The 11,779-nt window shown below is 42.0% G+C and overlaps 1 protein-coding gene across 2 annotated transcripts in view; it reads left to right on the top strand.

The window, feature by feature from the left end:
• Positions 1-883: 883 nt before the first annotated feature.
• Positions 884-11,779, top strand: part of ARL5A (ARF like GTPase 5A) — a 28,290-nt gene continuing 17,394 nt past the window's right edge. The window contains exons 1-2 of one of the 2 annotated variants that reach the window (XM_082630297.1): positions 884-1,245; positions 11,498-11,558. In XM_082630297.1, the coding sequence (XP_082486423.1) occupies positions 1,200-1,245; positions 11,498-11,558 (107 nt within the window). In that variant the 5' untranslated portion in view covers positions 884-1,199. The remainder of the gene's footprint in view (positions 1,246-11,497; positions 11,559-11,779) is intronic. The other variant, XM_082630296.1, reaches the window with a different exon arrangement.

Genomic DNA, 11,779 nt, shown 5'->3' with positions numbered 1-11,779 from the left:
GAGAAGTGGTGTGGAAAGGTGGAGTTTATTGCTGAATTTGTTTCATTTCATTTAGCTCTTGCACATGGTGGGCAGAGCAGTTCAAAATGCCTTTTACAGCTCCCGCACCTTTTTCTTTCTCTTTTTACGAAAGTTAAAGAGAATAGAAGGGGTTGGAGCTGTTTCTGGTTTCTTTGTGGAAGGGAAGAAGTAAACAACCTCAGTTTCTTGTTTTCCCACTCTTGCCTCTAACAAGAATAGAGACTAATTATCATTGTTATCAGATGATCCGGAATCGAAGGAAGACCTTAGAGACAAACCCTCTGCTGCTCAAACAGCTTTAGTGGCCACTAAAAATTTTTAAACATGGAGTGAACTGATCAAGATAGTAGTTTCTGGCAAGATTGATTTGAAAGTGAAGGGAGATTGGAGCGGGAAGAGCCTTGAGGTGCAGGACGGCCATAAGGCGACCGCTTAGGTAAGGCCACCCTTCAGGGCGTCCAGGTCAAGAGATTTGAGAGATAGAGGTATTCAGCTTCCCTCAGAGCCCCTGATTGAATGCCATGTCTTTGAAGGCCAGGACGTGGGGCTTTTGGTGTTCTGTGCGTGCAGGGTTGGGGATGGGCACTGGGCACTCAGTGACATGTTCACATTTTGGCTCTGTGTAAGAAATGCAGAAGAAAAAAAACAAAACTCGGCGGGGACGCCAAAGCAAGCAGCCCAGAGCCACCTACCCCAACTTGCAGCCCGCATTTCCTGGATCCCGTGGCTCAGCCCCGCCGCCTGAAGGTCGTCCGGCTCGGCACAGAAGCTAGGGCCAGGCCGGCACCCTTTCCCAGACCCCGCCCCTCCGGCCGCGCGCCTGCGCCTTCCCGTGGCCTCCGTCCCGCCCCTCGCCTCCCCCGCCCGCCCGGTCGTCGCCGCCTCAGCTGCCTGAGAGGAGCTGGGGGAGGACGGTGGCCCGCGAGGCTCGCCGCAGACAACGCGGCGGCGATGTCCGCGAGTCAGGCGGGAGCCGCGGCGGCAGCGGCGGGTCCTCGCGCACGGCAGGGCGTCCTGGGCTTCGGCCTCCCTCCGGTTCCTAGGAAGCGGGCCGACGGCCAGCGCGGGAGCAGCAGCGGCAGAGACGGAGGCTCCGGCGCGTCTCTCTCCTCCCCTTGAGCCTGAGCCGGGGGAGGCCAGGCGGCCGGGGTGGCTGGAGGGGGGTCCGCTGCCCGAGAATGGGAATTCTCTTCACCAGGATATGGAGACTGTTCAATCACCAGGGTGAGGGGCTCGGGCCGAGCGCGTACGGGTTAGGGAGAGCGTCAGCCCTGGCCGGGTGGGTGAGGGTCTCCGAATACTTCCGGAGTGTGGGCGGCGCGGTGGCGCGCGCTCTCTGCGCTGGGTGCGGGCTGCTGCGGCTACGGGCCTTGGGGCTGTTCGCTCCCACTCCCAGCTCGGGAAACTCCCGACTCGCAGCCCTTTGTCTTAGGAGAGCTTCCTAAGAAATCCAAGCCTCAAATACACCCATTGCTCCGATTTCGATTGGGAGTGGAGAGGGTTTCTTGCCTTACGTCCGACGCCCCTGAGTGGCCCCGCTTGGTCCACGTTTCAGCCCTTTTTCTTCAGCAGTTGGGTTTGCACGCCACTGAGAAATGCTGGGGTTCTCTGGGATGAAGGTTACAGGTTGTGGCCCCAGCCGCACCACTGAGCACCCGAGGATTGCAGAATGCGGTAAAACCTGAGGAATCGCTCTTGGCTTGACCAGTACATTCAGGTTTATGAGCCTGCCCTCCACCTCCACCCCGTCCTTCCCCGCTTTGGGGAGATTCTTCTGCATCCTGAGTAGTGATGGTCCTCTCTCCTTTTGCCGTATTGACATCTGTGTTTAAGGTTAAGCTTAAGGTCAGTTTCCTACTCGTGTTGCTTATTTAGAGGTTTTGGGGGTCTGGATTAAAATATGGTAAAGTGTTTCACCGAAAGCACTTAAAAATCATATCATATGAAACATTTGTTAACTGTAGGTAACGACTAAGTCAGCAGGTATGGAGTGTATTATAAAGAGATGCTTAAGTTCATCTAAATTCAAACATTGCCTTGAAATGTATATCAGATTTATTGAAATTTGTTAAAAAATAAGTGTAAAACTGGGGAAAGAAGATACAATTTTAACAAAAAGATTCCATAGTCATTAAGATACACTATAGTTACTGGTGTACTTTTGTTTCTTTTTAACGCGAGTAGTTAAGGATTCATCATCCTGGCTGTCAGTAACTTAGTTTGTGTTTTTCTCTTGTGTAAACTGGTGGTGGTGTCACAGCCCAAAGTTTTCCAGTAAAGACTTAAATGAATGGTGGCATCTAATATGTACAAGCATCCCCGCCTCCTTCGTTATCCAGCTGCTGCTGTAAGAAGGCGATGGAGAGGGAGGAGAACTGGAACTTGTGATCGATCTCTAGTGTATCTTTTAAAAATATAAAGATGATAGTGTCGATCACATGATAGTGAATGGAAGAGCAGTATTTCAAATGATTTTCAAATGACATGGAGACTTTTCATAAACTGGAGAAAGCCGGTTCTAATCTACACTGTCTCTGGCTAGCTGTTTCTGTTGAGAGAAGGGTGAGTGGGAGCCAGTCACTTAACCTCTCTGGGCCCAGGTCTCACCTAGAACAGCAGGGATCTTGACTGTGTGACTGTGGAGCCCACAAATCCTGAAAACTTAATCTGTAGGTCTTAAGAGTTGAAACTTAACATTGCCATACTGGTGGTGCTCATAGTAGATAAGATCTATTCTAGCTTTTAAATCCATAATTTTGTATTATTTTTAGCAGAGCTAGTATTTCAACTCTGATGTGAAATTTAGAAAGGCTTTGCTTGTTAATTGAGCTCTAGTCCTGCAAGAAAAATTAGGTATTTCCACTTTCTATTTTGAGTCAGTGATAAAACTATTTGTCTCTGTAACTTAAGAATGAATTAGAACTTTGCCAACAGCTACTTGCCAGTAGTAAATAATGATATGTGCTTTGTTACCACTAGCAATCGCTGAGTAGTGTTCTTATTACTTGTGTTTTGTGGTAATTTTTGACTGGACATTTATTTCAGTGTTGGGAATTAATAGTAAGAGAAATTAATGAAGTTAAGTTCTAAAAATTTAGATGTCAACATTGTGAAAATGTGAATAAACTATTTCTCTCCTGTTAAATGATGTGGTTGTTTTATCAAAAGGGTCACTTTAAAAAATATTCAGCATTAAATCTAATGTCAGGTACTTGCTGGTCTTTTTAGTTCTGTATTAAACTGGATATGTATATGTGTGTTAGATATATCTTGGATGCTTTATTTTACCTTCAGAAGATACAGAACACAGTCCTATGTTCTTTTCACATAAACTGTTGGAAGGAAGTTTTGGGGGATTACAGAATTTGCTATGCTGATGAAACAAACTGTGTAATCTCTCTCTCTCTCTCTCTCTCTCTCTCTCTCTCTCTCTCTCTCTCTCTCTCTTTATTTATTTATTTATTTTTTTGAGCTCCATTTAAAACACCTTTTTCAGTTTAAGCTTAAAATGTGAGTACACAGTGAAACCTAATTGCATATTGCTCAAACTTGAAAAACCAGAGGTTCCGTTTAGGTGATATTTAAATCAGTAGGGTACAAACTTTGTCCTAGATGCTGTTGTATATATCATTTTTAAGTTTCTACAGTCCACCTATTTTGTGCTGGGGGACTGTTCTAGATGGTGGGGATAGACAAGGAACAAAACAAACAAGACCCCCTGCCTTTATGTGGGGAGACAGAAAATAAGCTAACTTCATCTTTATAGATAAAATAATAGCAGTTAATACTGACATGCAAGGTTAGGTTCTACATGTTTCATGCAGTTGATTTAGTCTTCACTTAATTGATTTACTCTTAACCACAACCCTGTGAGGCAGATATTCTCCCCCGTTTTAAAGGGGCAAAGAAACATTAGGTACCTTGCTTCAGGCACTACAATTAAAAGTGATAGACCTTTTAGATAGAGATTTTAACCAAGATAGTCTAGTGCCTGAGTTAGTGCTCTTGAAACAAAACAAAACAAAACTTCCTTTGTATAAGAAAGATTCGTGTTAGATAAAAGGAAGAACTTTCAGACACTAACTATGAACTATGAAAGAAGTTGTGAAGTTTCCTCATGGATAGCCTTGTTTCATTCTTCTGATTGGTTCTTAGAAAAGGAATGATACGTTGTGAATGAGTTCTGGGCAAGCTCCCTGTGCTGCAAGACCTGGTGCTGGGAAAGCCACCTCTGCTTCTGTTGTTTTTTTCATTGTGTGGAATTCAGAAGTGTAGAAGAGTACATATAGAAGCTGAGTAGCCAAAGGGGTGAACTGTGCCTGCTATTAAAAATTTTAGCTCCAAATTCACCCTTTTTGCATGCTCTGTAGATACAGAACTGGGTCCTTTAAGTATTTTTCTCTTGCCCTTTGGCACAGTGTTAGGCTCTGTCGGTAGACGGCATTGGAGGGACCCTGAAGGAGGAGAGTGTTTTTCTTCCTGGATATGGCGTGCTGCTCAGCAGGCTCTGTCCTGCTCATGCAGTGTGGACATCTCCAGTGGCTGGCTCTTGGATTGTGTAGTGGTCAGCAGCAGCTTCTTCTAGCACCCACTTCCATTGGTCTCAGAATGGAGGCCCTCTCAATGAACAGTTTTCCCCAGCATCCTAGAGGGAGGATTTCCAGAAAGATCCACTGGCAAGTTTGCTTAGGTACTTCTCTGACATTCAGTGAGCCCTGGCCCGGCCCTCAGCAAGGTCTGCATCTCAGTCCTGGGGAATTGGGGGAAGTTCTCAGCCCTAGAGGTAACGAATGCTCCGTGTATTTGTCATTCCTTTAATCTTTAGAGTTACTTCTTGTTAGCCAATCCCTCATTACTCCAATCCTCTGTAGTAGTTATTTTCTTTAAATTAAACTTTGAAAGTTCAAATTGCTATGTGGTTTATGTTTCCTAATTGGATCTCTACTTTTGCCCTGTATAATTGTTGCTTTTCATCCAGCAAAGTTTTTTCCCCCTGAAACTTCACTACCATTGCTATAAATCGCAAGTTTATTTTCAAACTTTGTTTTTATTGATGATACTTTTAGATTTTGCAAATTGAATTTTTAGTATGTAGAGACTTGATCGGTTATCTCCCTTCTAACTTTTATGTCTTCCAAATCTGATTTATTTATTCATTCATAGTTTATTAAGCACAAGCTTTATTCTGGGCTCTGTGTTAAGGCCTGAGAGAACTGTAGTAAACCTAACAGAAATGGATTTTTTGCTCCATGTGAGACAGAACCCACGGGGCTTAGTAATAGTTTGGATATGAGGTGAGAATGAAGAATCAGGAGGACTCTCAGTTTATCTGCCTTAGTATTTGTAGTATTTGTGTTTTCTGGCTTTGGTATGATTCACAGAGATAGAAGCCCTCCAGGATGACAGTGACATTTCTTTTTGCTTAATTTACTGACTGGTAGCTGGTAGGATATATATATATATATATATATATATATATATATATATATATATATATATATATATATATATACTCTTAGAACCTGGCAGTAAACAGAACTGGTAGGCTGCCTGCGTATATCAAAAGGAAGTGAAGAAGGGAAACAAGAATTTTCATGACAAAACAGTAAAGTATTGATTGGGAAACTAAAGCCTAAGTGATAACTCAAAATTCCATCCAGGCACTGTGACAGTGTATAGTTGTTTTGGCTTATCTGAGAAACTGCAAGAATGCTATGGCATAGATATTCTAGAAGAACCATACTAAGCAGTAAACTTGTCATGAATCACATGCATCAAAGAGTTGGTATAACCAAAAGTTTTATTACATTTTCCCATAATAACATCTCTTTGTATACATATTATATATTCTATGGAATGTTTGTTTTGAAGTGCATTATAACAGTTTTTAGCTACAAATTTGTGTTTTTCATAGAACATTGTTCTGGTAATGAGAGACACAGGTTGGGGTGGTGAAAGAACCTAAGGATAGTCAAAGGAAGTTGATTTAGTATTAGAAAGTGTGAATAACCTAACACTATTGTTGGGGATAAACTGGCCCTTCACCATTGAGTCAGCACCTTTATCTTTGAGCCCATTGCACAATTATGTCTTAATTTTATAGTTCTCACTGTGACCCATGTGCTATGCCTTAGACTTAGGAAGCTGTTATATAGCCATTGGTGCTTGATTGTGAAAACACACAAATATTCAAATAGAGACAAGTCTTAGGAGGGAGTAGATATAAGTTGGTATTGAATGTGGCTCGTAGGAGTTTAGGTGGGGTGAAGAGGTGAAGGACCTCTGGATCATGGCCTCATTGGAATGCCCTCCAAAGAGATCTCAGACTGTTCCACAGAACATGTGGCTCCTTGGAGATTTTCTGGGTTCTGCACATGTTTGATGTGAGACTCTTTCTTCCTCTTTTCTTTTTAAAATATTTTAACCACTAAAAAAACCCCTCATGAGTTGAAATATGTTAGCTTGCATTCACTTGATTGACTTTAGAAATCTGCTTTCTGTCTTAAGAGTTCGGAGGAATGTTTGCATATTTGTGCATTTGTAGGTGACAGGAATTCATTGTGTTTGTAAAATTAAATAGACAGAAGAGGGAGGTTGTTTCCAGTATGGACAGTGGTTTGAGTTGCTTCTTTACTACCCCTATCAACATCTCTGACACTCTTTTCTCCTGTTTACTCTCTACCATTGCCAGACATGAATTCTGGCCCTGTATTGTCCACCAAACCTTCTCTCCCCAGTGTGCTTCCTTTATTTCTAGGTACTAGTGAAGAAAGACTTAACCAGACTTCACATCTTTATCTACCACAGGTTATGTTATCTAATTTCAGCTTATTGATTCTCTAGTTCATTCATTCATTCAGTGGCTGTAAAAGATGTGTCTTGAAACTGTTCCCTCCATCCTGTCCTCAGCTGGCAACTAACTTGTGTTAGGAGAAGCCGGAATCCAGTTGTGAGCCTCTTCTGCCATCTGCTTTATCTCAGTGTATGTGTGTTTATCGCACAATGGTTTGTTCACAGTAGTTTCACCTTATCATGTTCATCTTGTGGTCAAGTATGATACAGAATCTTTCTTTAGTTGTTGTTGTTTTTTTTTGCCTAGTTAGTCCTTCCTCACAGAAGTGGTAGAAGAGTACTGTGTTTGAAATCAAGAAATAAGTCCAATGGGGCATGGCTAAATTAAGCAGACCACTTTAAAAAACAAAACCAGATAGGGTTTTCACCTTAAAAGCAAAGGAAGCCAGATAGTTTTTCTGCTGATACATCCTACTATTACTCAAAATACCTTTTGAAACTCCTTTTAGAATTTCTTTAGAGACACATTTAAAAATCATATCATTTAGGAATCACACCTCATTTAACAACAAAAAGGTAACATTTGTCTTAGCTGCCTTTTACCTTATGACTGAGATGATACCACGTGGCTCCCCTCCCCCTTTAAAATCAAATTCATCTTCAGAACACCATTGGGAGTGTTCAAAACAGTGTATCTCAGGCTCTGAAAGCAATGGCAAGAGAAAAGTAGCAAAATATTTTGAAAAACGGTAGCATGGTTAGAATAAGTGTTTAACCTTAAACACAGTGCTCTTGTATTTATGAGAGTGCTCTTGTATTTGTGATCTCTGTGTGTATAATTCATACACACATGCATTTTTTAGCCAGTCTATAGTTATTTATCATAACTATATATATTCCTTGCCTAAATTTGTATTGTTTGCTTTTGCCCCTATTTTGTACTGTTTTTAGAGTATCATTTCTCTCATTGGTCAGAGTAATTGTATTTTCTTCCTGAGTACTGGCAAGTCTACCTAAATTTAGTCCTGCAGCTAATACATAGGGGTTTACAAAATGATGTTCCTGAAACTTAAAAATAGGTTGACGTTTTTTTTTTTTTTTTTTTTTTTTTTTTTTTTGTTTTTTTTTTTTTTTTGCGGTACGCGGGCCTCTCACTGCTGTGGCCTCTCCTGTTGCGGAGCACAGGCTCCGGACGCGCAGGCTCAGCGGCCATGGCTCACGGGCCCAGCCGCTCCACGGCATGTGGGATCTTCCCGGACCGGGGCACGAACCCGTATCCCCTGCATCGGCAGGCGGGCTCTCAACCACTGCGCCACCAGGGAAGCCCGACGTTTTAAGAATTATATTATTAAAAATTGGTATTCAAGTGAGAAACTAAAAAAACTTTCATCCAAGTCAGCCGTCAGAGTGTAGCCCAATATGAATTCTGCTTATATCAAAATGTTTACATTGCTTGTATTACTAGAACTGAAGAAGATATCTGTCATCAAAAGGGGAATGCCTAATTGGGGGACATAGAAAAATATAGAGTCAGGCAAAATTGCCATGCCGTTGAAAAACTTCCCAGGTAAAAAGGCACCCTGCTCCAGGGACTCAGTAATCTGGCCCTGATGCAGGTATGGCCCTCCTGTGAAGATGGATTTGTCAGTCACCACAGTGTTTAACACTCCCTTTGATGGGATTCCATGCTCCCCAAGTAATCTTCTGATTTTAATTCAGTCACCCTACATACTTCTCCTTAGGCAGAAACTGCACTTGTCAGGTAGTTTCATTTTCTCAGTTCCTTCCTCCTAGTCACCTCTAAAGATGATAGACTGGGCCTGCATTTTAAAAATGACTTTTAAGAACCTGCGTAGGGCGAGCATGGTGATGTCAGTTTAGGACCCTGGTGGTTCTAAGCTGCCTGCTCTTTCTGCAAAGAAATAAGTGATTGGATAAAATGGATTGTATTAAAAATTTCTATTTACTTGATCTTCGTATTTTTGTATAACAGGAGGTACCTATGTAGCATTAGGAATTCCCCTTTATGGTAAATGTCAACTATTTGGAAAACATCTACCACCTGACTGCAAAAGCTTTTTCTTAAAGATCTCCTTACTCTTAGGTGTTATAATCCTTAGCATTTATTATTTATAGAATGAATATTAATTCAGCATTTACTGAGTACCTACCTTGTACCAGAAAAAGTTGTAGTTACTAGGAATATGAAGATGATTAGCATGTGATCTATATACTTGAAGGGTGCCTCATTAAGCTGAGAAGATTAGTGAGTGTACATTATTATAAGTGCTGTATTGGAGGTGTGGCAGAAGAGCAGGAGAAAGTGATTTTTCTTGGGAAGCTAAACCTTAAAGATTAGTAGGAATTCTTTAAATGGAGAATTGGAGAGGATAATTCCAGCACAGGTAAAAACCATGAGTAGACGTAGAGAAATGTTTGCCGTGAACATACGTGGCAGCTTATATAGGGAGAACAGCTTGAACTCCAGCTTAGATACCTGGCGGTAGTGGTGAGGGATAATAAAGCTGAAGCCTATTCATTTGGGACTGGCTTTATTTACAAGGCTGAGAACTTGTACCATGTTTTCCTGTCAAACTGGAGAGCCATCATTTAAATAAGAGAGTGGCATTATCAGCTTTATTGTTTCTAGAAAGATTACTCTAGAAACAATAGGAAGATGGACTGGAGATAGTCTGCTTAGGTACAGTAAGAGATGAGGAGGACTACAACTAGGACAGTGGGAGGAGACAGGTTCGGGATATATTTTTGAGGTAGAATAGAACTTGGTGACAAATTAGATGTTCGGGTTGAGGGACTCCAAGATAATACCATTAAGCAAGTTAAGTAAGATAGAATTAGGAACAGGTTTGATTATTGGGTTTTTGGTATGCTGAGTGGCACTGTGTCTATCCACTAGGTAGACTGGAGTTTAGGAAACATTTGGGAACATGGATTAGGAATTGTCTTTCTTGGTGGTAGGCACACCCCATGTGCTATCTTAATCATGACGTAACCCTGAAAGAGAGGTAGTGTTGTCCCTGTTTTACAGTGACGAAGCTAAGAGTTAGAGAAATAAGTCATTTGCTCAGGGTCACATAACCACATGTATTTTTCCATCTTGCTTCTGTTATCTATTACTGTGTAACAAGCCAATCATAAATTTTATGACTTAGAGGAATAATTTATTACCGTCTCTCGTGGTTCTGTGAGTTCACTGAGCTCAGTTAGGAAGTTCTGGCTTGGGGCTCATTTGATTACATTTGGATGGCAGCTAGAACTGGAGTCATCTCCAGCTTCACCTGGCTGCATATCCAAGGTGGCTTCTCTATTTGTGTGTCTGGCGTCTCAGCTGGAATGGCTAGAACAGCTGGGGGCAACTGTGTGTCTCTCTCCACAAGATCAGGCCACGTGATTAGCCTGAGCTTCCTCACTCATGCATAGCAGTCTTGGGGTAGTCGGACTTGTTACATGGTGTCTGGCTTACCCCAGGGGGAATTTTCCTAGAACCAGGCAGCAGCTACAAGGTGTGTGATAATCTAGGTGTGGAAGTCATACAGCGTCACTTCTGCATTCTTGTGGTTAAAAGCAAGTCATAGGACCAGCCAGGATTTAAGGGGGGAACTATATAGGGGCATGAATATCCAGAGGCCATCTTTGGAGATTAGCTTTCTCCACACACTGCTGTCTTTCAGAATAGTTTTTAGACAGCGCGGCAATAGATAGGCCCCAAGATGCCTTGTTAAAATGTGAAAGGAGTGTAAGAAGAGAACTCTGGGAAACATGAATGTTTGAAGGAAGACCCAAGGAAGAGGAGTCAGTGGAAAAAAAATAAGCATCAAGAGACAGAGGAAGAAAACTTGGGGAAAGTGATGCTTTAGAAGCCAAGGGAAGCTCCCCTGGTGGTTCAGTGGTTGAGAGTCCGCCTGCCGATGCAGGGGACACGGGTTCGTGCCCCGGTCCGGGAGGATCCCACGTGCCGTGGAGTGGCTGGACCCATGAGCCATGGCCGCTGGGCCTGCGCGTCTGGAGCCTGTGCTCCGCAACGGGAGAGGCCACAACAGTGAGAGGCCCGCGTACTGAAAAAAAAAAAAAAAAAAAGGAGAAGCCAAGGGAAGAGGAAGCTGCTGCCACCATAGCTATAGGTCCTTAAATTTGGTTAGAAAGACCCTATGGTTCAAATGTACTCAGATAGCTTACAGTTGCCTTCTGCCAGCAGCTTTAAAAGGCTGCCCTTTTTTTCCCTTCCCATTCACCCCATCTCACCTATATATACCCAGTTAAGGCCTAAAATGCACATTTAGAACTTAAGTGACTTAGTTAAGTTTAGTTAGTTAAACTTAAGAACTTAAGTTTCCAGTGTGAAACATTTACACCTCAAGTCATCCATAAATTGTTGTGATTACATTTGGGATACTTTACTGAGAGTAGACTTCCATAGAGTGGAAAGAATGTAGTGCTTCTGGCTTCCTTCAGAGAGATGAGAGTTCTCTATGTAGAATGAGGGGGATAAGGAGGTCAGACCAATGGCGTACTTCTGGTCTTGCTCTGATGTTCTTTCGAGTTACAAGAAGGTATAAAGTGCCATGTATTGAATTATACCATAGCTGCAAAGAATGGGTGAAATAGGAAAATTTTTAATTTTTGTTTTTGATTAATAAATCACTGGTGTTTTTCTTTTTTTCAGAACACAAAGTTATCATTGTTGGGCTGGATAATGCGGGAAAAACTACCATCCTTTACCAATTGTAAGTACTAACTACTTAAAAATTTTTATTTTACTGTTTATCGTTTTTCAGCCTGAGTGATATTTGATTAATGGAAACAATAAAAAATTATATGGAATCCAAGTTACTCTGTAAGAAGGCAGGTTGGCCATGAACCAGGAGCCAAATTTAAGCAACTGTTTCTTTTCTAGAGAGCTAGAAATTTATATGACATTGAGCATGTTGTTCAGTTGCTTGTGGAG

This window comes from Mesoplodon mirus (assembly GCF_964341445.2).
Source record: "Mesoplodon mirus genome assembly, chromosome: 8".
Lineage (NCBI taxonomy): Eukaryota > Metazoa > Chordata > Mammalia > Artiodactyla > Ziphiidae > Mesoplodon > Mesoplodon mirus.
Note: the sequence above shows the minus strand (reverse complement) of the source record. Positions and strands in the feature narration are given on the sequence as shown.